The sequence below is a fragment of the Sciurus vulgaris genome, assembly GCF_902686455.1.
Source record: "Sciurus vulgaris genome assembly, chromosome: 10".
Classification (NCBI taxonomy): Eukaryota; Metazoa; Chordata; class Mammalia; order Rodentia; family Sciuridae; genus Sciurus; species Sciurus vulgaris.
This window is the reverse complement of record NC_136470.1, coordinates 127,159,209-127,187,105: the sequence shown is the minus strand read 5'-3', so window position 1 is coordinate 127,187,105 and position 27,897 is coordinate 127,159,209. Positions and strand designations below refer to the sequence as shown.

The following is a 27,897-nucleotide window of genomic DNA, read 5'->3' as shown; positions in this document are numbered from 1 at the left end:
AGGAGGTGGTTCAAATCCCCACCATCTCTTTTAGTATCTTTTGTCTGTGAGTAAGGAGCAGGTTGTGTGGTGGGGAGCATGTTATAACTTGTCAAATAGGAAAGTCACGGCCAAACGGGTGGCATCTAGGCAGTAACTGGAAAATTCTGCCAGGAAACCGACCCTCTTCAGTGTCCAGCTGTGACACTGAGTTCTACAGACTGTTCAGTGAGCAGGTTTCTGAGGTTTCCGAGGCTTCACTCTAGACCCGGCAGGGCTGCTGATTGTGTAAGGCTCATTTCTTTGCGTTCAGGACCGAGTTCTGGGTCACAACACCAAGGATCTCAAGGGAGGCATTTACTGCCAAGTATATTCAGGGTCCCACTGGCCTTCAGAGTAGGGGTGGTAGATTCGTTTTCCTGACCCTCTGGGTCCTCCCAGGACACTTACCATTTCTGTCAATGGCAAAAGGCACATCTGTGGTGACAATTTCGTAGTTGCAGATCTGGCTGTACTGGGGGGAGCAGTCCTCGTCGATGGCCTCCACCTGTAGGATGCTGTCATAGATCTTGCCCTCCGTCACGATGGCCCTGTAGGCTGGCTCTTTGAAGGTGGGAGCAAACTCATTGACATCCTTCACCTGGATGTGAACCACGGCCCTGGACCGCATATTGGAAAAAAGGGCTGGTGGTCAAAAGGAATCACTCCATCCTCCCACCCCTCCCTGGGGCCCCCACTCACCGAAGACCAAGTGAATAGAGAAACAGCAAGCCAGGCAGGCCACTCAGGGCCTGGTCCTCTGTCCTCCCTCCTGCGGGGGACCCTCTCTCTGTGTTCACCTTGCTGCTCTGCGTGCATCCACCCCTGACACTCCTCCCTGTTCTTTGTCCTTCCCTGTCACCCAATGGCAGCCCGCCGGTTTCCGCTTCTCGTCCCCCCTTTCCCTACTCCAGGCAGTACCGCTGGACCTCTCTTACTCTGAGCCAAATTCCACAAGGGCGGGAACAGAGGCAACCCACAAGGAGGAGTTATCATGGCAGAGAGGACCCTGCTCTGCAGAAACCCGGAGGAAAGCCCTGCCCGCCTTGGGGAAGCCTTCCTGGAAGATATGACTCTGAACTCCATGTTGAAGGCGGCCTCCTTGGGCGGGCCTCCAGTGGAGGAGAGCAGGTAGAGTATTCCTGGACCAGGAAGCAGCCGTGCAAACGCCTGCAGGGCTGGGGAGCTGCAGGGCAGGTGAGCAGGCAGGGGCCCCCGGTGTATCTAAAGAGTGAATGGTGGCCAGGGACAGGGCAGGACCGGGTGCCACTCACTTGTGAGACTTCTTCCAGGCTGTCTCCCGGGGCCCGGCCCCGCAGTCGTAGGCCTGGATGATGAAGGTGTACTCCTTCTGCAGCTCACAGTCGATGGGACTCTTGGCTCGGAGCCGGCCCTCCCCCGACGTCTTGTTGAGCACCACGGCCTCAAAGGGCAGCTCCTGGCCGTGGATCTTGAATGCACAGATCTCCCCTGCAGGGGCAGGCAAGACAGGGAGTGGGCGTCCTGGGAATTGCCAGACCGCAGACAGAGCCTCTATTGGGCCAGACTCACAAACTCAAAATAGCTGCGCCATCTACTCCCCACACAGGATCTTCAACCAGAATTATCGGTCTCCAGAGATCCAGACCCACATGTTCATTTCAGGCAGAGGAAAATGAGAATGTTTCATGCAAGGAAACGTCGTCTATCAGGTGTATCCTGATAGAATTGAAAGAAAAAGTTGGTCATTGTGCTGGGGAGCTGCTGATCCCCCCAGTTTCCCAGCAGGTTTCCCATCTGCCCTTAGTCCTGTCTGGGATTTAGGAACTTGTCTACAGTCAAAAGACAAACTGGTGCAGAGGAGAGGAATAAAACACCACAGCTTTTCTCACTCTTTTGTCCCGTGACAGCCCCCTCCATATGTGAAAGTGTGGTGTCTGAACCAGAAGCAGCAGCAGCAGGGTGTGATGCTTATTGGAAAGACAGAATTCAGACATGCTTGGGAGGCTGAGGCAGGAGGATTGCAAGTGTGAGGCCAGCCTCAGCAACTTAGCAAGGTCTTAAGCAACTTAGACCCCGTCTCAAAATAAAAATTAAAAGGAATGGGGATGTGACTCAGTGGTTAAGCGCCCTGGGTTCAATTAAAAAAAAAAAAAAAATTACAGAATCCTGAGTCCCACCCAGACCTGAGCTAGAATCTGCATTTTAATTGGATACCCAGGATCCATTTGCTTGCTGAACTCTGAGCAGCATGTTCACATGCTGTAGTCAAACTCCCCACTCCCTGCCCTCCACTACGTGTCTCTACCCATCTCTTCCTGGTGGAGACAGGGGAGCCACTTGGAAGGGCTATTTTCTCTCTTGAAACAGTGGGGGTGCGTCTATGTGAGTTCAAGATTCCCTGTGGAGCCTGGAGAGCTAACTTCTTAAAGAGCTAGACATGTTGTGAAATTAATGCCTTTTGCCCCTTGGGCTGCGTTAATGTGTATCATAACTGTTTCTCTACATTAAAACTCTAAGGCCACGAGGATATCTCTTTTTTCTCCATTGGTGGTTATTTATTCCTTGAACCCCAACGAGCAAGCAAGCTCTGTAGTTAATGCCTTGCAATATGCTGAATATTCGAGACACATCCTTCTCCAGTGCTGAGAGGGCTGATGTGCAGATATAAGTGTGTGTGTGTGAGAGAGAGAGAGACCATTCCTAGAGCAAAAGGGTATGTGAGCATTATATGGTATTATATGGTTATATGGGCAGGAAAGAGGCTACTGGGGAGTAACATAGGCCTGGAGCTGAGGGTCTGGATTCATATTCCAGACTCACCACTCGCTAACCAACAGGCCTAAATCAGATTATATTGCTTCTCTGGGTCTCATCTGGCTCCTCTGTACAATGGCCCAGGAGATGGTATTGGGACGAGGGATCTGCTCTTGAGATACTGTGACCTTGGTCGGACATTGTCCCAGCCACACTTCCTGGACGAGAGGGAAGAAAGGAAGTGCCCAGGATGCGCCTAGGAGGCCCCCCTCTCAGGGTGACGCAGGCACCTGCTTGCCTCAGCCTCGTCCAGGCCTGCCAGCTGTTCATAAGAGCTGGCCCTGCGACGAGGGGTAACCCAGTCGCTTGCCTGTTTGGCCACTGAGCTTTGTACTGCCATCCAGGTAATCTCATCTGACTTTCATAACAAACCTGCCAGGCAGGTGTTTTACACAAACTTATACAAATTAGGAGGAGGAAGAGACTCAGGGAGGTTAATTACTGGCTGAAGGTCACAGAGCTAAGGTGTGGCTGACTCCTTAGTCTCTGTGCTTTCTATTCCACCACACATTTCCAAACAGCCCCATAACTTCTAAGAGGACCCCTGCGGGACTTTCAAGGAGCATTCTGCATTCCACTTTAAGTCTTGCTCAGGAAAGAAATGCCCTGTTTTACATACAGGAGGCATGCCCTGATCTCTTACTAACAACATTTTCTAACAAGTTCAATCAATACCAATCTTACCTTTAGGCTTTTTTTTTATTATTATTATTTCTTCAACCTTCAATTTCATTATGAATACCTATTATTACTACCTTGCCTCCTGGTCATTTCTCAAATATGGTTGTAGAATATTGGGCAAGACAGACAGATTGTGGACCAGGTTCTTGCAAGAGCTACCATTAGCTACCATTGCTCAGGAGCACTAGGTGTCTCTGTGCCGCCCATTTGGACGAGGCCAGTTCTGCAGTCTTCAGGGCAGAAAAGGTTTCATCTGATCTCGAGTTTAATTTCTGCTCTGAGTTTGCTGGAGTTGAATGGATGAACCTCTAAAGTTCGTTTATACCAAGATGGATGCCAATGTGAGAATGTTACCAATATACCCCGACTTGTTCTAGGGCATTGTCTGGAATTGCCCAGCCAGCACCATGATTATAAGGCTAATCAGACCATTTCTCTTTGAAGAGCCAAGTTAAACCAAAAATAGATGAGAATAATTTTCTGTTGAAAACATCTGATCACAACCAAAGTAGTTCTCAAGACTCAGCAATCCTTAACAAGAGACAGGGGAGAGAGGAGATGGAAAAGGAGATCCATTGAAGGACGGAATGAACTTCAGGGCCACAAACTTCCATTTAGCTTAGGTCAATGAAATCCAATAGAACCAACTCCCCGCTCCCCCTGGAGGTAACCAAGTCCCCGGCACTCTACTTGGCCTGGAGACACATGCACAAATGACGTGAGTACCTTAAAATATTCTCAATTGCCTACAGACAGGCAGGCAAGGCAATGTAGTAGTCACTTAGCTGTCACCAGCTCAGACTCAGGTAAGGTTTCGCCCCTTTAGAACAAAACCTGGAAGTCAAGTTACCCTCATTTATTCTACCTCTTCATCTGACCCTTGTGCTCCTTTGGCCGAAGCTTTCACTTGTGAAGTCATTCATTCATTCACTTAATGTCTTGGTTTGGATCTGGATTGTCCCCCAGGACTGATGTGCTGAAGGCTCGGTGCCCGATGCAGCAACATCCAGAGGTGGGCTCTGGGGAAGTGCTTGGATCTCAAGGGCTCTGACCTCATCAGTGGATGAGCCCAGTAATTGCTGACTGGACTCCTGGGAGGAGCAGAAACAGCAGGGGGAGCACGGTGGGAGGCAGGGTACCATCTCTGGTCCCTTCCCTCCCGCTTTCCCGTCTCTCTCTGGGACCCGGCTGCCACGAGCTGACAGCTCTTTCCCTCCACACCCTTTGCCTCCACTCAAGCCCACAGCAATGGAGCCAGCCGACCATGGACTGAAACCTCGGAAGCCCGGAGCCAGAATAAATCTTTCCTCCTCTTAAGTTGTTTTCCTCAGGTATTTGTCACAGTGACAGAAACTACTAACACACCTAATAGATATTTATTCGGAACCATGTGCCGGGCACCTGTGAAGCAATGGTGAGTAAAACCAGAGGAGCCTGGCCGGGAGCTTGCCCAGCAGCCAGCGGGGCAGGGGACAGGCAGTGCAGCTGCCACCTACCTACAGGGACATGGTGGCTGTGACCATGCATTGAAGAGAACGGCGTGCTGTTCGGAGCGCTGGCCTGGTCCGCGGGGCAGGGCGAGCTTGCTGAAGGACATGGGGGTCTGACTGAGACCACCAGAAGAGGAAGTGGGAGGCACTTAGGAACCTCCAGTGGCAAGGAGTTCTGCAGGAGTCCAAGAGACTGCAGGGTCCAGTGTGGCAGGAGCGGAAGCCCCAAGGGCAGGGCCAGCTTCATGGGTTTGTGACCTGAGAGCCACACAAGAGCCATGGGCTCAAAAGGGTCCTGAGCTAGCTTTCAATCTCTGATGCCTGTCTTGAAATTCTTCATAATTTTATCTTTTTTTTTTTTTTTTTTTTGGACCAGGGATTGAACCCAGAGGTGCTTAACTACTGAGCCATATCCCCAGCCCTTTTAAAAATTATATTTTATTTAGAGACAGGGTCTCTCTGAGTTGCTTAGGGCCTCACTAAGTTGCTGGAGCTGGTTTTGTACTTACAATCCTCCTGCCTCAGCCTCCCCACCTGCTGCATCCCCACACCTGACCATAACTTTACCTTTGACCTTGTGTTTGCAAATGAAGTCTTAGGGGACAATGGCTCATGCCAGGAGAAGAGATGGGCAGTGCCAACGCCCACTGTGTCCTGCTTCGCACTTTTACACAGCACTCAGGATGCCCCGGGAGCACAGAATGAACCATGACCCTCAGGACTCAGAGCAAAAGCAGGTGAGCATGTTCCGTCTTTGTCTGAGCGGGAAGTCGGCAGCCCCCCGTGCTGTGCTCTCCCTTTGATCTGGAGTTGTTTGCGGTGAGAAGATGGCCGTGGGGTGGTGTTAAGAGAGCAGGATTGCCAGGGAACCCTGTGGGATCCTTGCCAATAAGACAGTGGGAGCTGCTTTTCTTTCCCACAACCCTCACCAGAGAGCCAGAGGCAGAACGTGCTGGTGGTAGGTGCATGTTCCAAGAAGTGAAATAGAAACTGCTAAGTCTGTTTGGTGCAGCCTTTATTTGGATATGAATTAAATATATATGCATATGTGAACTACAAAATGCAAATTCTACGATTCTGCACACCGGTTCAATGCTTCCATTTGTATTTAAAACTAGAATTGCAAAATTTTAAGATAAATAGTAAAATGCAGACAAATACTGTAAACTTTTAATTTTTCTTTACTTAGAACTACACCTTATCGAAAATTTAAAATATTGCAACAAGTCGAAAGAGAGAAAGAAATAGGTGGAAGTTCGTTCCTGGGATGGAGTCCTAGGAAGAGGATGCTTAAAACCGTCATTCTCTGCATCCCGGTCTCCCACCTGGCTGCTCTGATCCTTTGTGAGCCGTCACTGGAATTGGTTATCACTGATAAAGAACTTCAGTGGGAAGGCGATGTACTTATAGCCAGAAAAATCAGACCAGTTTCCAGATAAAAATATCGCTATCAGAATCTTGCTCTCCAGCAAGCTTTCTTGGGTGGGGGTGTGTGTGCTGGAGGAACGTGCATGTGATCATGTCTCGGCTGGCAAGGGGCCGACGGGGAAAGAGGCTGCTGGTCCTCTGGGTGCCACCTTGGACCTGGCGTGGCCTACGGAGGCTGAACCTGGCCTCACCAAGATTCTGGGTGACATGTTTGAGTTCATTCTAGTGTGTTATGTTTCTATCCTTGAATACGCTTAAAGAACAGATTGTGTTCCTCATTTTCTAGATGAGGAAACTGAGTCTCAGGAAGATGAAGTGGGTCATCCAAGGTGACTCGGACAGTAAGGAACTATCTTCAAAGGCTGAAGCCATATCCTTGGCATTTAAATCTTTGTTCTTTAGCGCCACTTTAGCACTGGGTCGCTGTGAGGTTGCCGGACAGTAGTTCTCAAAGTGCAATCTGTGGACACCTGGCATCCTCAAGACCCTTCCTGGTGGAGGGCTGTCCACAAAGTCAAAATGACCATGATATTAATACTAAGATGCTATTTGACTTGTTCACTCTGCATCAAAAGCGTGAAGTTCTTCTTTTGGTGCAAACACCTGTCTTGGGCCACACTTTCAGGTTTGAGGAAAGAGGTGGGTCTCGGGAAGCCTTCTCCTCCAGGTTGAGGAGGTCCCTCCAGATCAGCATCTGCTCCGGGCCGCACACTCTGCCCTCCCTAGCACAGGCGTGACAGACAGTCAACACTAACGGCACCCCTGGAGGGCTGGGCAGAGCGAGGGTTTCGGGCAAGCTGTACTGTTCTACATAGAATCATCTGTCGTCACTTTAAGTATCCCCAAATGAGAAAGGACAAATGCTGATCACATCCAACGGTAATCATGCTCAGAATATCAAATGAGATTTGAACCGAGAAATAAATCTACACTCAAAAAAAACTGACTAAGCCCTCCCACTTCAGATTGAACTTAAAATCTTCAGAAGCAGAAAACTACAAGGAAATGTTTGCTAGATTGCCACTTCTGGTGATGATCAGAGGTCTGGGTGTTGGGGAGGTTCTGGGACTGGTCTGGCATTGAATCCTATCTCGGCTTTACTCAGCTGTATGACCTTGGGTGGCTCCCAAGTTCCTTCCCATTACAGCTGGGGACACTGACCATGTTTAATACAGAAAGTGCCCTAAGGCTACAATGACACACTTAATGCAGAAGTGCTTTGGGAAGTAGAAAGGTCTCTGGGCCTTTATTATTACAATTATGATACATGCTGCATTCTGGCCTGCAAGGCCAGATGCTTATTGTCACCTTGCCTCCATTCCCATTAGAAGTCAAAGGGGTTGGGGATGCGGGTCACCATCTATCACTTTTTTTATACTGAAAATTTAGTTAGATAAAACCTTCTTTTATTTTAAAAGTCATTTTCCTGAAGCCCTGTGCTGAGATCAAATTCCCTCTCTTTTGGGAAGATTAACCCAACACAGTGACATGTTTCTGAACAAAAGACAAGGCACTTTTCCTTCTTTGGCAATGTTTGTTGAATGAATAAATGATACAACAACTGATATAAATGCTGAGAGATGTGGAGAGGTCCCTGTGGCTCAGCTCATCATAACTAGGTCAGGCAGAGCCAGAGCAGGTGTTGAGGGGTCATTTGATCTGCTTAGTGCATGGTGGTTCTGGAATTGAGGGATCCAGGTGCAAAGGCATAGAGGAGTCATGTACACAGCAAACCTTCCTGGACATAAAGAATATAGTAAGAAGAAAACAAATAATACTATTAGTTTAGAGTAATTGTGGAGATTCACTTTTATTGAGTGTCTACACTGAGTCAGGGACTCAGGGCTACACTGGGAACAACCCCATCTCCTTATGCACTGACCCGCCTGGCTAGTGAGCGGAGACTCAGATGAAGCAGAAACCAGATCTGTCTTTGCAGACAGGAGGCGGATGAGCATGTGTTAAGTGCATTGATGCGCTACAGAGTCTGGAGCAGGTGTCTTTTCTGCATGTTGGGAGAACATAAGGACAGGTCAGTCGCTCCCCGCAAATACTTCCAGGGTCAGTTGCTTGCTGTCATAGAGCCACCACAGAGGACCCTGGTGGCTGCAGGAAGAAAGGAGTCTCAGCCTCAACAGCTCTGTTGAGACAAGACCCTGCGTGAACCCGGTCCTGTGTGTCTGCAAAGGCATTTCAGCGCTTCTCTTCCGAGACCGCAGGTGGTGCCACTCAGAGCCCAGAGTCAGGTAAACCTGGACTCAGGCTCACTCTCCACCTGCCATCTTTGTAACCCTGAGAAAGAACGTCTCCAGACCTTCGTTTCCCCTTCTGTTTAATGGGAACAAAATTGTCTTTCCTTGGTGTAACCGCATTATTATCAGAACAGGATTTTTTAATTTATTTTTTAACTAGGAGTTTACTATGGCAGGAGCTGGGTTCTGTGATTCGTGCAGAGCTAGCCAACTGAATTCTCACAGAAGTTTAATGAGAAAGACAGCAGAAAGCAGCAATAGACCAGACCAGACGGGCACTTCTAGTCCACCCTTGTGTCTGTACCCATTGATTGACCCCCAGGCTCCCGATGCCTGCCTGGTTGGTCCTGAGGAGCCCACAAGTCTAGTCAGCTGCCATGAAATGCAAGGAGGAGGGAGGAGCAAGAGAACCACACTGACAAGGATGGTGGCTGAGTTTGTAATGGCTGCAATTCAAATATTTGCTGAAAGAGTGCTTGAAACCCTAAGTACCTCAGAAGTCACAGTCCTGAAGCCAGTTACAGGTTGGGATAAATGACTTTCTCACTGTCAGGCAAGAGCAGGGGCCTGTCATGTAGGGAAGAGACGCTCATCTTGGCGCACCGCTCTGGGGAGACGGGTAAGCCAGGGTCATCACCTGGGGATGAATCTTAACTAACTCCTACCTGTCCTTCCGGAAGGTGATGCATGGCAAAACACCTTTGCGGAAAGGTCCCCTACTCATCTGATGGCCCTTCATTGCTGGTGAATTTCTTCACCTACAAAATTTTCTTAAGCATCTGCCTCCTGCAGGACAGGGTAGGGGTGATCTTAGCAAATGCTGAGGTTCCCAGAAGCCTAGGCTGAGTCACAGTTGGGTTTGAGAAACAGAAGCATACATAGGGCCAAATAAATAAAGACGGTGAGGTTAATGTGCCCAAGCCTTACCAAGGTACCAGGGTGACTATCACAGCCTCCTGGGTCAACCAGAGGAAGATTTGGGATTCAAACAGAATTGGTGAGAATCATGTCTGGAAGGGAAGTCTTTGGGCTCTCTTCCTGTCCACTTATCCTGTGTCCAAACCTGGGTCTGATGTAGGACCACAAGGTCAAACCAGTGAGTAGTGACCTTGAGGCCTTGTTTGTCTCCACCTAATCAAAAAAATGTCCTGTCCTTGTTGTCAGTGGGTCAGTCATCCTTAGTGTCTCCAGGACTCAGCTCAGGAAGTCTTCCTACAAAAGACACTAACTGAGGCTCTGGGTCTGCACTCTGTCCTGCAGAGGCCCTGGCCCGTAGGGCGGTTCTCCAACCCTGGACATGTGCCCAGCTGACCAAGGAGCCGGCTCTTCCACTGTATTTAATTTTTATACTTATCGATTTAAATTTAACAACAGATACTCAATTCATCTACTGGAAAACTTTCAAGTATGTTTGCATGTGTCAATCAGTTATAAACAACAGGAAATCTAAATACGGATCAAGCATTTCTGATGAAAATTTTGCGTCCAAGTTGAGGTGTTCTGTAAGTGTAAAATGCACAACAGATTTGAAAGGCTTTTAAAATGAAGAATAGAATTTTTTCATGAATTATTTTTTAATTTGATAACATGTTGAAATGATAATGTTGGGTATTTTGGGTTAAGTAACACATCTTACTAAAATCAATTTCACCTGTTTATTTTTACTTTTATAATGTGGCTACTAGAAAACATACAATTATGTACGTGGCTTGAAAGATGTTTCTGTTGGACTGAGCTGCTTTACACAATTGATGGCACATGTTGTTCAAGGCCAATTTTCCCACAGAATAAATGAAAAGCAGAAAAGATGCATTCTACAATAGCTATAGAATTATTCTGCTTTTTTTGCTGAATTTTACTTTCCTGGCATAAATTGCTGATATTTAGAATATTGCTCCCTCTTAAAAATGACAGCCCATTTGACCTGCTCCAGATGGAGAAGTCACATTTAACTCCATTTTCCAAACTGCGCATTGTTGGGCCCCAGATTAGCATGGCTTCTTAATGATTGCTGGGACCGTATTGTTATAGGACATGAAAATATTTTTTAAAATGTAATAACATTGAATATTAAAATAATAGCTTATTGGTCACTTGTAGAAATGAGTTGTGTATATGTGCTGAGAAGTGGCTTTGACGATCAGCTCAGCAGAAATCTTTTTGCAATGGAATTCTAGCAATAGACTTCACCCAGTCACCAGAATTGAAACTGGGTAATTCTTGATAAAGAAAATTTTCAGACTCTAAAATAGATTTAGCACGATCATATTAGGTTTATTGTAATGATAAAACAATAATTCTATCAAACAAGTACATATTACATATCAAGTCATTCCATTAGTATTCTGGTTGCACTATTTCTAACAAGAATGATTGACAATCACACAAAATACGTACTGTGCATGTTTAAATGAAATGGGGGTGGGGGGCTACCGACAAGCAGAGTGTTCTGGGGAGTTCTGTCTCTGATCTAGGTGAGTGAACTCCTAACACGCCACCCTCTCGCTGGAACACCAGAAACCTGGAAAAATACCCACCTGCCCCACAAAATGTCTAAGGGCTCTGGAGAGTGATTAAAAACAGGCAGATTTGGGAGAGAAGACAAAACCTGCAGGAAGTCCCTAGCTGGGGTGAGTTTTCTGATTTGAGCCTTTGTCCTGAGCGCAGCTGCAGCGTTGGGGTGCAGGGGGTCAAACCTTGGATAGGAAACCTGTGGTCCTGAGGGAGGGCAAATACGCTTCTGGGTCACTGGAGTGTCAGAGGGGACTCTCAGAGAGGAGGAGCCTCTGAGAAGGGACAGCCTACATTCTGAGTCTAAACCCCACCACACTCTGCCAGTGGGGACAGATGGCAGGTCCTGGAACTGGGGTGGGAACTGGCAGCCATGGTCGGAGGGGAAAGCTGGCAGTGTGAATAGAGTCGAGTTCGTGGTCTGTTGGAAGAAAGTGCCAACACTTTTTGAAGGACTATAACAAAGCCGTCTCAACATCATATTCAACATGCCCAGGATACAGTCCCAACTTCCTTGGCATATGAAGAGCCCCCGAAATAGAAAAGAGCCCCCTTATTAAGAAAAAAGAAAACAGAAGCCAACCTGGAGAAAACTCAGGTTTTTGAATTCTCAAATGAGCATGTTAAAGAAATTATTTGTATGCTCAAACCATACACAGCAAAAATGGAGAGTCCAAGGGAGAAATGTAGAGTCCCACAATCACAACAGAATTCTGAGATCTCTCTCTCAGTAACTAATTGAGCACGATAAAAAACAAATTCACGAAGTCACTGATAATCTGAATCCCACTCTCCTCCACATTGTCCTGATGTGGAGAAGGCCACCTTCAACTGCAGGACACCCCCAACCCTAGGCCTTGTTCATATGGACCACGTGCTGAGCTGGGCCCTGACCACAGTGGAAATAACCAGGAATCAGCATTAAACGAGAGATCTAGAGAAACCCAGATATTTGGAAATTAAATGATACACGGCTCAATACATGGATGGAAGAAAAATCAGAAGGGAAATTACAAAATAATGGAACTGAAGATAACAAATGCCACCCATAGACATTTGAGAATGCAGTTAAACCTGTGCTTACAGAGAAATAGATAGCTTTAAAAGTAGGTTAGGGAGAATGAACAATCTAAAATCAAGAAGTTAGAAAAAGAGCAAAGTAGGCCCAAGGTAAGTAGGTCTAAAACAACAAACAAACAACTAATTTTGTATTTAAATCCTATGAAACAATTTGAATGTTATGTAAATATAACACTTGAGAGGTCAGCAGCTATGCAGACACACAGCATTTCACACAGCTACATGTTTCGTTAGTGAATTCTATCATATAACCGAATGGGAAAAAACACCAATCACATGGGATTTGCTTTTAGAAAATAGAGGGAAAGGGAATGATTTCTTAAAAAATTCTTTCTAAGTTGGGGGTGATGGCACACACTTATATTCCCAGTGGCTCAGGAGGCTGAGGCAGGAGGATCTCAAGTTCAAAGACAGCCTCAGCAACTTAGTGAGGACCTACGTAACTCAGTGAGACCCTGCATCTAAACAAAATATTTTTAAAAAGTGCTGGGGATGTGGCTCAGTGGTTAAGCACACCTGGGTTCAATCCCTGGCCTGGTACCAAAAAAAAAAAAAAGAAAAGATTTTTTTTTTCCCCAGGAGGTCAGCATTACCCTAATAGCAAAACTGACCAGATTTTAGAAGCAAAGACAGTTAGAGACCGGTCTGTGAATGTAGGCGCAAGCATCCTCAACAATATATCTTGGCAATTTTCATCCAATTCTACAAAAAGGATCATGGCTTAGTAGGACTTAAGTCAGGAAGCTAGATTCAGTCAAAATAATCCACCGTATTCACAGGATACAGGAGAAAAATAAAAATCCATTGGAGATATGCCAAAAAGAATTTGGCAAAATTCAACATCCATACATAATAAAATCTTCTAATAAACTGGCAATGGAAGGGGACTTGTTCTAACTGATCAAAGACATACAAGAAAAAGGTATAGTTTGCTTCTTCCTAACAGTGAAATATTAAATCTTTCCTTCCTAAGATCAGGACAGGACGGGATGCCTGTTCTAACCACTTAGTAGTTCTTGAATACTTATTAGGGACCAGCAACTATGCCAATGACTTTAGAGCAAACCTCTGTATGCGTACCAAGTCTTCTTCCATCATATGGATGAAGAAACAAAGCACAGAGAGATTAAGAAACTTGCCCAATGTCACAAAGTAATCATAAGCCACAATCTGAACAGATCTCCTTCCACTTGAGAGTCTACCTCCTAATCCCGAGTGTCTTTTCAGTAGCAGTAGAATGATAATTACTACAGGATTGTAGAAGCAGTTAGAAGTCTCTGTGTCTGTTTTTTTTTTTTTTTTTTTTTTTTCACATTTCCCTCCCACAAGCCCAGAGGCAAAAAGAAAAAAAAAAAAAAAAATAACCACAGATGCTTGTTCCCCAGGGTCTGAGCAGAGGCAGGCTAAATAGGGCGAGGTCCCCAGGAGGAGCCAGAGAGCTTGGGCTCCGATTTACACCCCTCCATCAAAGGCGCCATGTTCCCCATCAATGGAAATATTCAAATTACAATGGTATTTTGCTACTAAAAGTGAGCCTAATTTGCTCATTTTCATTATTTAGAGGCAGTTAATTAAAAACCCAGTGGATATTTGCTTGCTGCCGCCATTTCACAGCATTATGGTTTTATGACTTGATGCTGCCGTCGCGATTTCTGATGGTCACGTGGCCCATTACTTTAATTTCAAGAAAGACATGAACCACGGTAAGATTTCAGCCATTGCAGGAGAGTGGCAAAGAGCAGGCCTGGGCTGGATTACAAGGTGGGGGGGACCCAGCCCCTCCCAAGGGAGGCTGTGCATTAAGTGTTTGGCTGGCCACAAACAGGAAAGCCGAGAGTCTTAGGCTCACTCAGCCTTTGCATTTTCTCCCAATGATGGAGGAGGAAGGAGGATGCTAAAAAACGTGACCCATGTCAACTGCGATGTTTCTCAGAAGGAAGCGCTTATTTTTTGAGCTGTGCAAATTTTGCAATTTACTCTATAAAAATGTCTAAATATTTTTAGCATGAAATTTCTCTTGTATCTTTGAATGGAAAACATGCTAAGAGAATGTGTCAGGGTTTATCTGGCACCTCGGAAACCTGCTTGATGAGGGTCACTTCAGGCAGAGAGAAGCCCTCTCCTGGAATTGCTGATTGAAAGCTAAACATCAGGAAGCCAATTGGCCATAAGTGAGCAAGGTTTTTCATTTGCAAATTAAGAGAAAACAAAAACCAGCATGAGAAGCCAGCATTTGCAGCTTAACTGCAGGTAAGCATCAGTGGGAACAGAAAGTCTTGCAAGCTACCCAGGTGGTAACCAGTTCTTACAATCCTCTGTAGATTTTGTTTCCAAAAAACATGAGCCATTCCACCTTCTCCTGCTCGGGTAGCAAAGAAGTCACATTTATATCTACCAGGAGAACTCCTACACAGACTTCAAAACCCAGTCTAAGCACGACCACCCCCGAGGAGCCTGCGCCAGCTTCTCCAGCTGACTAGGGGCCGCCTCCTCAGTGCTCCACCAAGCCCTGCATCTCCTGTCCCTCTGGGCATTTCTTCCTGCAATGCCAATGTGTCCAAAAGGTGATATTTCCTCCTAGAGTTCCCTGAGGCAAGGCTGGACTTGCTCCTCTCTTTGGCCTCCCCACCTCCCTCCAGGCCTGACTTCAGGGAGGCCCTCAGGGAACATTCAGTGGGTGTTGGAGAAACTGAGTCTCAGTGAAGTCAGAGGAAGCCTCGCACAGCGATTAGGACTGGTGTCTCAAGGACCGGCTCCAAACCCACTGAGTCCGCGACGGGGCCGAGGAGGTGCATTAGCTCCTCCAGCCGGCGCTCCTCCTCCACGGGCGGGATCCTAGCAGATGGGACCCCGCTGGCCCGAAGTTTAAAAGGAACCAGGCAAAGTGGCGAAGCACTCTGTGAAAGGCCAGCCTGGGGACAGCCAGGTCCTCGGTGGAGGCTGAGGCTCATCTTCTGGTTTTGACCCCACAGGACAGGAGTTGCCGCAGAGCCGGCTCCCACCCGCTGTGCCCTGGACAGAGCCCCGCGTCCTCTCCTCTGCCGCTGGCCAAGCATCGGCCTCTGTGACCAGCGTCATGGGCCCCAGCCCCAGACAGCCTCATGCAGCCAGCTGTCTCTGGGGGTCCCCAGGCCCCGGGGCCCCTCTCATGTGTGACACCGCCCCGAGCGCGGGTTGCTGGCTTGCTTCTTCCTCCCCAGGTTCACGGCCAGTCTCTGAGCACACGCCACGGTCTCCCCTCCGCTGCAGGGCCTAGTGCCCCTTGGCAGGGGCTCCAACGAGGCACAGGGCCATGGAAGCCGTGCCCCCGGGCGCTCCAGCTTTGGCCCACCTGTTTTTCCGGCTCTGCAGCCGGCTCTCTGCACCCGGCTGCCTCTTCCTCCAGCGGAGCCCCTGACACCGAGGAACAGCTGTGGGGACAGAGGCCATTTCCTCTGCCTGACAAGTCTCACTCATCATCCGCACGGGGTGTACTCAGGTTCCCAAACAATCAGGCGGGGAACCCCACAGGGGCAGAGACGTATTTTACAAGTTTAATTCAAGTTAAAGGAAAATCCATATTTTGAGTTGCAGAAGAGAAATGGCAGCCCGATCGATACTACAGAAGTATATGGACTCTTTTACTGTTCCATCAATTCCTGGAGCTAATAAGTCGGCATCTCAGGGGACAATTTCATACTTCAAAACAGAAGTTCAGAGGTCTGCTGCCTGTCGGGGGTGAGTCCAGCTTTCATCCTCACCCAGGTGAGTGAAGCAGTGCCCTTCCCTACTCAGGGGCCAGGTGACCCCTGTCATCAAGGCCAGGACCGCTCGATTGCGGTGGCTGGCTAATTCTTCAATTCCTTGTCACCCATCCGGCCCATGAAACCCTCACAAGAAGACATGCCGATTCAAATGTAAAATCAAACTCAGGAGAGAGATCTGAAAATCAATTTTAGGTTCCTGCAGAAGAGGCCGGGGAGGATAATTAAGACTCTAACTTCCAGCTTCAGTCACCTTCTTTTCTAATTTTGGAACAAATTGCAACAATTGTTTTCCAAAAAATCAGCTGGAGCAGGAAGGAAATGGCAGAGGCCAGTCCTCCCTGGGCCACGATAGACAGGTCACTCCCCAGCAGGGGTGTGCGCTCTGGAGCTGCCCTATCAGCAAACAGACTCCCAACAACTGTCTCATTTCCTTTTTATGTACCTTTTTTTTTTTTTCCTTCCTGGCAACAGAAAGCCAATGCAAATGTAAAAGGTTGTCTGCTTCAAAGTTTACAGTAAATAACTTGAAAGAGCTGTAAATTACGCCGGCCCTGGGAGTCAGAAGCTAATGTCTTCTAAATGCAGCCCATTTCCAGCAGAGCCAGACTCTGCTTTGACATTTTCCTTTGCTGCACGAGGATATTTGTATTATAGGTGCTTTGCTGGGACTCTAATTTGCTTATTGTGATTCGCACGGACCTGCAATGTTAATAGGATGCTTCATTTCCCCCCTGGACCAACGCAAGTTAAATTACAGCCTCCTGATCTATCTCAGCATATAGGAAACACTCTTAGGCTACTTCTTCACCTTCTGTGCAGAACATCTGTGTGTGCGGTTCACTTGTAAAGCTGTGTAGAAGTGGAAGAGAGATGGAATTCCTGCCTCTCTCCACGTGGGGGGTATGTGTAGAAGATCCAAGAGGATTTAATTCCCTGGCCCCTAGCAGGGAAGGTCACATGATGATACTATTTCCAAGCAAGAGCCAAAATTCTGCATATCCCAGAAATAGGAAATCGATGCAGTCATTTTTGGTAGCTCCTCAGAATTTCCTAGTTTTTATCGATCGGGAAGTCTGCATTACTTGTTTCTGTGTAGAATTTATCAGTGGTGCTTTTTCATCCTTGGCAAAGAGTAGTTGGCCCAGAACTTCCAGGACCAGCTTAGAGTTCAACTGCTTATTCCTCTTGTCACTCATTCATCCCCAAACTGCCCTCGTGCATAAGATATTCAGAATAATGAATGAGGACCGGTTATGCAGGAGACACTGCAGGGAGGCAGGAGAAAGAGGATTCCACTCCCGTCCTTTGAGCTGACGTCTCGGGAGGAAGGGGAGCTGGATGAGGAAGAACGCATGTCCTGATCGCCTGCCTGTCACACACCAGATAATCCCCTAAGCTTTCTAGTTGGATTTTTTCATTTCCCCTCCGGAGGGAGTAGAATGGCCTTACATCATTCCAAAGAGCATGCGCGGGTGCCTGGAATCTGTGCAAAGAAGAGCAGCCCCGGTGTGCCCTCTTTGTTGGACCTCACTTCTCGGAAAGAAGTTGCTGCAGGGTTTCTGCTGGGTCTGAATGTGTGTGTCTCCCCCACAAGGCACATGCCTGGTGTGGTGGGTCAGGAGGGAGGCGTTTGGGAAGTGGCTAAGCCTCAAGGGTAGAGCCCTCCCTGATGGGACAAATGTCCTCATGCAAGAGGCCCAAGGAAGCTGGCTCATCCCTTCCCCAGGTGAGGACGCACCAAGAAATCAGCCATCCGCAGCTCAGAAAAGGGGCCCTCACCAGAACCTGACCCAGCCGACACTCTTGATCTTGGACTTCAGCTTCCATGCAAATGAGTTGATCTCCTTGATAAGTCGCATTGGTTTAAACGACCCCATTGAAAGCAAAGGCTGTGAAACGTTCATTTTCCCGGCATGATCGGCTTCTCTCAGGATCATGGGCCAACACATCTGGGGAAATGGTTACTATTTCCAACCATTACACGTCCATGCAATAGTGCCAGCACCTGCTCGTGCAGGATCTGAGAGGAGTAGCTCGCAGAGAATGAAAGTGAAATGGTCCCTGTATTCTGGGACATGGCCTCACGGAAAAGACAAATGCCAAGTGAATAAGTACAAGATTGATGATGTGATTCCAATTGTGTTTGGCAAGGGGATAGTGGATAGGTAAAGAATGAGAATTAGACAAATTAAGGAGTTGGGAGGGTGGAAGGTACTCAGTGCACTTCTGGTAGGAAAAATAGCAAGTGCAAAGGCCCTGAGGCAGGAGAGTGTGAACCTTCGCTTGTGGAAAAGATAGGGGTCTGAACACAGTAAGGGAATCGGTGGCATAACGAGAATTGGAGTGGTTGATTTGGTCACATCATGCTTTCAATTCAAGGCTCTCCAGTCTGCCCAGAAGGGGTTCTTTGAAGACATCTTGCTTCCCGATATTTAGCAGATTGGGAGGTGGCTGGGATTCAGAGAGGTTATGTGACTTCCAAGGCTACACAATGATGGAATCAGCCTTGGTAACAGTTGAGAGTTGAATAATATACTCCCCCAAAGACACATGGAGCTGCCAACTTCATAAAACACGACCTTATGTAGACACAGAGTCTTTCTAGAGGTTAGATCGAGGTCATTCGGGTGGGCTCTCATCCAATGTGGCCTGTGTTCTTATGAAAGGGAGAAATTTGGGCACAGAGAGAGAGGCACAGAAGGAGGAGGCTGAGAAGACCCCCAGGGAGACAGATGATTGACAGAAGCATAGAGCGACGCCTCTACAAGCCAAGCAGAGCCAGGACCACCTGCCGTCAGGACAGACAAGGGAGGACCCTCCCCCGAGCCTCCAGGGGCCCATGGCCCTGTGGCACCTTGATCTCAGACTTCTAGCCTCCACTGCGAGGCCATACGGGCACCAGTTTTCAGGGCTGTGTTATGGCAGCCACAGACACGGAGCCCGGATCAGGCACATGCCGCTTTCTGAGCTACAAAACCCATGCGGTGCCTCTTCCTAGCTGCCCTTCGGCCCCAGCTGGGTGGGATGTGGGAGCCATGGGGGAGAAGAGGGAGAGAAGGCCTGGGTCCAGCCGCGGGTTCTGCGCCGTGGCCCCCTCGCCCCACGGTCTCCTGCCAGGGAGTGTGGGCCTAGGCAGCAGCCTGGCCACAGACGCCCGGTCCATGGCATCGCGTGCCATGGGGCTGGGATCAGCCAGAGGGCCCTCCAGAGCTCGCTGAAGGTACTTAAATGGGCTTTAAGCTTCTCAAGAGGAAGTGAAAATAATCCTGTGAGTGTTTCTAAAACTTAGAAGAATTGTGGAGCTAAAAAAAAAGAAATTCTCAAGTTCTTCAATGAAAGGCCTAGAAATAAGCCTGCTGCGATTCCATGGCCACGCCTCTCCCTCCAGGGCCACTCTGAGAAGCGTTCCCATTCGGACCGGGCTGGACAGTCTTGGGTCACCTTATGTGCTTTTCTCAGGAGACAGTAGGGGCTCTGCCTCCCTCTCCATTGGGGACCACGGCAGGGCTGACGCTGGCAGGGCCTCCTGGCTGTCAAGGCACACACTCCCGACTGCTCCTAAAAACTCCTGGCAGCACTGTCAGCCGCCCAGGGGCCAGTTCACGGACCATCCTCTGGGTGGCGCCCTTCAACAGGCCCGAGAGGGCTCTTTTCCCGCACATCGCCCCCTGGTGGTGCCTAAAGTTCCACCCAGAAATCCTATTTCTTGGCGTTCAGTATCACCCATACTGTGATCTCTTGGTTTTACTGGTTTCATTTTCAATTTTTATCTTCCATCCAACGAGATAAAATTTAGAAATATGATATGAAACAGCAGAAAGGAATGGTGATCCCGCTTCTGTGATAGAGCTGCTGGTAAATTCTAGACACACTTACTTCCAATCTTCTTTCAGTAAATTTTTAAAAACAAGTCTTCCTTAATGTACGGTTCTGCATACTGTATTTTAATCTAATATCATAAAAACATTTTCTTGGGTTATTAAAATCTCCTTGCGAGCATCATTTTGATGTGTGCCCAATATTCCGTTCCATGGATGTAGCCAAGGTATTTAACCTGTATCTGAATGGTTGACATGTAGGTTGTTTCCGACTTTAAACAACCATACGTAGCACTGAGATGAACAGTTTCATATGTTTTTAAAATGTTGACAGAATGTTGATAAGCTCTAAAAGTGCATATGTATACAGTAGGCACAAACATTTTCAAGCTCATGCTGTTTTGCTATTTGACTTAAAAATACAACTCCTCTTCTTCACTTTTCCAGTATAAGGAGGCACTATCCAACACTCCACCCCTCTGATACCAGCCTCCCAGGAAACGGATCAAGCCTGCTCATTGACGGGGTGGGGCTGGAGCCCAGGAGCTCAGCTGGATGATTACTGGAAATCTCAGTCAGTTGGCTACTTTGACCAGTCAACGTCCCTCCTTCCCTCCCAGGCAACTCCCACAGTCACTGCGACCCCCCTGTGACACTCTGGGGTACAAGGTGCTGGGGAGGGTCCCAGGCTGTTTCCTGTCTTCCGAGCAGGCAGGCACAGGGGACTGTAGCAGAGAAACAGAAGGCTCCTGTCTGCGGAGAGAGCTGGACTGAGCTCCTGCTGACAAACGCCAGCAGCAGCACAGGGAAGTGACTCACTTTTGCCTCTTCATTCCCAAGAATGTGGGGGCTTCTTGGGGGTTGCAATGAGCAGCTCTCTTGCCAGACAGCAGGATTGAGTGGAGCAGAATGTGCTGTTCCTGGGGAAGCCCAGCTGCTGAGCTAATGCTCACAGTCAACAAGAGCAGAAGCCTCCTGCCCTCCAGCATGTGCCCGTGAGCAGCAGGCAGGCTGAGGCCCTGATCTAAGACTCACTGGTTGCTGTAGGAAGGGAGGGAAGGAGAACAGGGTGTACAATGTACATCGAATGCTAGGTGTGGCATTTCAGACACATTAGCACCCCTAATCCTGTGTAGACTGCTGAGAGCTAATTATTTTTATTAAATTTTAGAGAAAAATAAACTGAAGCTCAGAGAGGGTCTGTGACTCACCTAAGGTTGCACAGCCATTAAGTGACCCAGCCTGTCTGATTCCCATGTGCATACTCCTTCTGGGTGCCAGTCTCTAAAGAAGCCCTTCCTATGGGATACTCACAAACACTATGCTGCTTCCCCCATAGCTGAGTTCAGATGAACTATAGGATCCGAGTACCAGTGAGACAGCCTAGGTAGGTCTCAAGTCTCCATGAGTTAGATATCAGAGCTCCAACAAAAAATGGACAGGTAAAGGTCCCTGAGTCTTGGATTCTGCCCTGCCTAGTGCCAGCAGAGTGTTCTTAGTCTTTAGGAGGGCTCCATTATAGGGTCAGAAGGCTTCACAGTTCACTTATCAGTTTTTACTGAGCATCTATTACATGCCCTCAGAGCAGGCCTGGAGTGTCTGGAGGTCGATCAGAGATCCTTGAGCCCCAGCCTGTTTCTGTGTGGACCTGCTGGGAAGAGGACGTCCAGGTGGCGGGACAAGGCTCCCGCCTGCTCTCGGGCCTCGTCAAGCCACGTTGAAGGAACAATATGCTCTCCGGTCATGGTCCTGTCGTTCTGCCTCCTTGCAAGGAGTCCTGGTGGCTCATTTCAGTTAAGCAGACGTGGCGTCCTGCTGGCCAACTGACCAACGGGATTGCACGGTCAGACGAGGCACTGGATTGAGAACACAGTTCCTCACAGACACTCGACACCGCACCTTGTGAAAAACAGCCTGTCCCTATATCTCATGACAAAATCCCCGTGGGAGGAGGACTTGGACTCTTGCCTTTGATGTATGGTAGATGCTCATTGTGACTGGATGATTTGTAAAGGGGAAGGAGATCCAGGGACTGTGCAGAAGGGGGTGGGATCTTTGGGACGAGGTCACGATGCTGCTGCAGAATCATCTGGAAGGGAGCACATCCAGCCTTCCTCCCTCCTCTGTCCATCACTGCCCGTGGGGAGGGACCACCCACTACAGCCCACAACAAGCTGCATCAGTACCTCTCTCTGGCACCCCACCAGCAACGGGGAACAGAGGTGACGTGAGGGTTGGGACTTGAAACAGAGCCCAGCTGAAGAGCCCAGTCAGGGTCTCCTTCCCTGGTGCTAGGGACTGGCTGACAGGGACCAAGTCAGCTGGACGGCGGTGGGTTCTGGATCTGGGACATGCAGATTGAGCTAGCGGTTAGGCAAGGCCTCGAGAGCAGCCCTGACTCTTTAAAGCGAGATCATGAAGCACAAGAGCAGAAAGGAGCCCAGAGGAAGACACAGGGGAGCTCACACTGTGGATGGACGTTCTCTACGCCCAGGGGCTTGGCCTCCCAGGCTGCACTTTGGCTCTTTGGTATTTGGTATTTGTATCCTTCCAGCAGGCCTTCCCTGCCCGGTGTACCTGTGCGTAGCTGGCTCTTTCAGCCACACCAGAGGTTTCCAAGATGCTGGCCAGCCCTCAGCACGGGGTCCCTCAAGACTCTGCCTGACGCTCTGTTTTGTAATTAAAGAGCGTCAAAGCCGTGAAAGTAACAGCGTGCCGTCAACAAAGGAGATGAGTCAAGGCAAAAAATCATTTAAAACAGCAGAAAAGGCGAAGAACAAGGCTCGAATAACAAGGCAGGAGATAAAAATAAAGCTCAAAATAAAAGTTGAACGTGATGAGAGATCTAGATAAAATATGAGCTGCGGATAAAAGTAAAAAAGAGATAAAAGGGAGTCATTAAGCTCAGAGTCAGCTGAGAACAATTAAAATACAAGGCAACAAAGAACAAAGCGAAGACTAAAAGAATATAATCTACAAACTATAAAAGTAGGGTAATCAGGCCATAAAACAAAATAGAAGAGAAGACAGGTCATTAGGCCACACGGCGCATGCCGAGGACCGAGTGTCCACTGGCAAAGACTGTCAGGGCCTCTCCAGCCCAGTTGGTCCCCACTGGTGCATGACCCGCCACGGCTGTCTTCCCATGGTCAGGGGACCCCAGGAGTCAGGGAGCAGGACCTTGGTGTTTTCCCTTTGATCTCTCTCCTCCCATGTGTGCCCCACCCCATTCCAGCTCCTTTAAGGGACCAGAGGAAAAACCTGGCACCCCCTTCGGTGAGAACTGAACCAGATCGCCTGGTTTCCTTGGGCACCTCAACAACATTTGATGGGCAACAAGGAACAGAGCCCGAACATACAGTCCATCACAGAGTCCAGGCAGGAAGGTTCAGAGCTGCCACACTGGGTCCCAGATGGGAGGAGGAAAGGACAGGCTGAGGAACTGGTAGTCTGGGATCCTGAAAAATGACAGCGGCTTTCAGCTGGGCTGGAATGGTCGGAGGTGGACACTGGGGAAGAGCATCTGTGCTTTCCTTTGCCCACGCTTATTAGGTGCTCATGAGGATCAGAAGACCAACAGCAACCAGGCAATATGGCGATAGGCATAGATATGTATATTTATACATATCATTTTTGATGCGAGATAGAGCTGAGAGGTACCAGGAAACTTCCAAGCCCAGAAAGAACAGGCATCTGCCTATGAAAAGTTGCTCATTTCATATATTTAAGAGTATAGGATTATTTAAATTTTCTACTTCTTCTTGTATCAATTTGATACATTTTGATAAATTGACATAATTTGATAAAAAGGAAATTGGCTCATGTCATTTAAATTTTCAACTGGATTTTCATAATTAATTTGGAACACATCATTTATTATTTGATGTTTTCTATTTTCATTCCTGTTACAGATGATGCAGGGATTGGATTATATTATTCCAATATAACTTTTCATCTTCAGCTAAGGTTTAACAATTTTAGTAGTGTTTTCAAGGAGCAAACCTCCCAAATAGGAATTAATAAAATAGCAAATAAACATAAAATAGAAAGGACTATTAGGGCAAAAATATTCAAAAGCCTATAAAAGTTAGCTATCTATGTTAGTCAGTATTTCATCACTGTGATCAAAAGATCTGACAAGAACAACTTAGAGGAAAAATTTATTTGGGGTCCAGTTTCAGAGGTTCAGTTCATGGTCAGCGACATCATAGCTCTGGGTTCCTAGAACATCATGGCGGAAGTACGTGGTGGAGGAAAGCTGCTCATTTCATGACAGCCAGGAAGCAGAGAGACCCCCAGTGACCTACTTTCTCCAGTCGTGCCCTACCTGGCAACAGTTACCACCCATCAACCCATTCAAAGTATTAATCCATCAAAATGGATTAATCCAAAATAATGGATTAATCCACCAATTAGGTCACAGCTCTCATAACCTAATCATTTCACCTCTGACCATTCCTGTACTGTCTTACATGTGAGCTTTCTGGGGATGCCTCATATCCAAACCCTAACACTAATAGAAAGGAAGTCTCTTCCCCACCCAATGTTTAGTGATCAGACCTATCTGGGATTACTTGGAGAAGTCCATCAGACAGGGCATGAAAATTGAGTTGGGTTGTAAAAGATAAAAGTATTTGGAGTGACTGAGAAGAGGAGGAAAAGGAAGAGGAGGGAGAGAGGAGGAAGAAGGGGAGGAAGAAGAGGTGGTGGGCTGGAGGGCTTGAGCCATGGAGCAGAGAGGTTGGTCTACCTGGTTTCTGCTGCAGGATTTAAGGACACAGAGTTAAACAGTAAGGAAGGGCCAGAACATAAGTGGGAAAGCTGGAGGAAGGGTTTGGGACACATCCTGAGGCGGGTGGCTGCCACTAAAGGTGTCTGGTGGGTGGAGGGGGCTGTCCTGTAGCAGAAACCTGTGGAGAAATTGGAGAGAAGGGAAAGACTGAGGGCAGTGTGATGTCCAGTCTCTCAGGGAAGGCTCCAGAAAGTGTCAGTGGCCAGGATAGCACTCCGGTGCTCTCAGGGAGCCCCCAGTGGTTTGCTCTGACCCCTTTCCCTCCAGTGACTGGGAAGATTGACTCCCTCTTGCTTTCCAAAGACACAATTACGCCTTCCCAACTTTCCGACGGTCAGAGCCTCGCACGTGATGTGTATGTAGGTCAGCGTGGTTGTTGCTCTGCCCTAAGATAGAGCTCTCCCCTCCTGGACCAGCAGTGTGGATTGCCAGTGCCCTTTACACTTAGAGAGCTCTCTCCTGTAAAAGCCAGCCCCGCATCTGGATGGGCAGCCCTGAACCAAGGGATGGCGGAGAGAGCTGTTCTGGGCTTTGGGCTGCTCCTTCTCCCGCTCGAATTGGCAGGCCGCGCATCCCAGAGCAGAACTCAGAATGGGCTTTCGTGGGGGCAGCGAAGCAGAAATCTGATCATTTTCCATTTGAAAATGGAGTTGTTAATATCGGGTATGTTTTTATGTCTGGTGGTCACCCAAGAAGTAGTAGTGGGAAGAGGTCATTTTTCCCTAATTGCTGAGCAAAGTTTCCCCCAAGAGTAAGGAACAGTCCTCACAGTTACAGAGTGATGAGCTCTCCTATTACTGATGCCGGAATAGGACCTGACCCATGCTTGCAGTGTGTGTGTTGCTGATGCTCTTTATGTGTTATTCGTGCCTCATAGTTGCACATAGTTGTGGGGCTCCTTTTGACACATCCATAAATGCACACAACATCATCTTGCTCCATCTCAGTCTCCAGTACTCCACTTTCCCTGCCCTCCTTCCTCCCCCTGGCCCCTTCCTCTCCTCCACTGTCTTTCCTCTACTATTGATTGCTTCTTAATTGGCACATTATAGTTATAAAAGCAGAATTCGATGGGATATATTCATACATGCACAGAGCATAATTTGGTTCATTTCATCCCACAGTAACTGCTCTTTCCCATCCCTCCTTCCTCCCCCATCCCCTTCCTCTACTCTACTATTCTATTTTCACAAGACTCCCCCCTTTTGGATTCCTTATTTCACTCCAGCATCCACATATAGGAGAAAGCATTCGACCCTTGACTTTCTGAGTCTGGCTTTTTTCACTTAGCATGGTGTTTTCCAGTTCCATCCATTTGCCAGTAAGTGCCATAATTTCTTTCTTCTTTATGACCAAATGAAGCTCCCTTGTGTGTGTGTGTGTATATATATACACTGCATTTTCTTTGTTCACTCATATGTTCACAGGGATCCAGCCCATTTCTATCACTTGACTGTTGTGAATTGTGCTGCTCTAAACATTGGTATGCGTGCATCACTATAGCATACTGATTTCAGTTTTGTGAATAAATGTTAAGATATGGGATGCCTGGGTCATATGTTGGTTCCATTCCTAGTCTTCTGAGGGATCCCCATACTGCCTCCCAGAGTAGTTGTACCAACTAGCAGTCCCACCAACAAGGTACAAGTGCACCTTCCCCCCTCGTCCTTGCCAGCCCTTAGTGTTGCTGATTCTTCATGGATATTATACATACTTACTGTTCCTTTAATGGCTACATACCTTTGGAAAATGCTGAGTTTCAATCAGGCTAACTGCAAGACTTTTCAGTCTGTAAAATGCTAATTTGCCTTGTAAGTTTCCGAGAGACCCAGAGCTTCACAGGAGGTCCACTCAGGAAAGATGGCCACGTGCCCCCTGACGTGCACAGTGACGAGCCACCTGTGTTCTGAGGGTGTCCTTCAGATTCACCTTCCCCCTTGCTTGCCTCCACATCAGAACCTCAAGAACGCAGGAGAATTTCAACGCATCACAGTCGGTGACATTAAATAATTAAGTCGGCAAAATGCATCCTCAAAGGTCTCCCCGCCCCTCTCCACCTGGTTCTTCACTCTTTCTGCCTCTAAATTGTTCTTATATATTTTTTAAAAGGCATAAATAATTCACACTGTGATGCAAATGGCTGAAGGCTGTTTGCCAGGGTTACCTATGTTAACAGACCTCCTTTTATCCACTGATTCCCTCATTCAGAAATATTCAGCGCTAGACGCTGGGGTGGGTCCCCACCAGTGAGAAGGTCAAGTGGGAGAGCTACCTTCATGGGTGCTATACTGTGAAAGAGGGGCAGGGCAAGCACTTTGGGAGTGGACAGGGGAGACCCATCCCATGCCAGGTGGAATGCAGACAGGGACAAGGAGGAGATGCCCAACAGGGAGTGGGGAAATGTGCTCCAGAGAAACAACACAGACTAAGTCTGGGAGGCAAGGAAACAGCACACTGTGCTTGGTTGCCAGCAAGCAGCTGGCAAGTCACAGAACAGGATGTCTTTAGAGAAGAGACTAGGTAAGGCCAACAGCATAGTATAACACTCTGCCCAGGGAGGTAGGTTGTTCTAGAAAGCAGGGTCATTTACTGGCAGTGCCACTGTTTGGTGGAAAGCTCCTTGATGACCTATTTTTAAACACGCTTGCCATTGAACCATAACTAGTTTGCTAGAAAAACCTGAAGCTGTAATCTCCTGAGTTGCAATCTCTCAGCTGAATGTCAGGGACTCATTTCCCTCTTAGGTTTCTTTAGCAAGGGCTACATGGGGTGTGGTTGTCAAGGTTATGGTCCGAGCTTAGACCAGGACTCAAGGTGTCTTGACATAGGTGGCCAACTGGAGGGGGGACCTTGGGGACTGATTTTAGGAATGCTCTACGGGCAGTCATTTGGCAACCTAATGACAGTCAGGAATACAGTGTGCATTATTTTACCTGGGCTGCTGTAACAAAATACCAGAAGCCAGGTGGGTTAAATCACAGAAATTTATTATCTTGTAGTTCTGGAGGCTAGAAGCTGAGATAGAGGAATTGGCAGGTGGGATGGTCCTGAGGCTGTGAGGGAGAATCTGCCTGGCCTCTCTCCCGGGTGGTTTTCTGGCCTTCACCCTGATCTCTGTTCTCTTCCTCTCAAGTGTCTTCTCTGTGTGCATGTCTGTGTCCAAATCTCCCTGCTTTTTTATGGACACATCTGAAACAACCCAGTGCAAGCGAAGGTTATGTTCTGGGTTTAGGACTTCAATGTATAAATTTTGGGTACACAATGGAACCCATGACAAGGAGGAAC

General features: G+C 47.9%; 1 protein-coding gene across 1 annotated transcript in view; it reads right to left on the bottom strand.

Annotated features, from left to right (window-relative positions):
- Positions 1-27,897, bottom strand: part of CLSTN2 (calsyntenin 2) — a 572,327-nt gene that overhangs the window by 130,201 nt on the left and 414,229 nt on the right. The window contains exons 3-4 of the mRNA XM_079100484.1: positions 1,293-1,488; positions 430-638 (exon numbers count right to left, since the gene is read on the bottom strand). Of these exons, the coding sequence (XP_078956610.1) occupies positions 430-638; positions 1,293-1,488 (405 nt within the window). The remainder of the gene's footprint in view (positions 1-429; positions 639-1,292; positions 1,489-27,897) is intronic.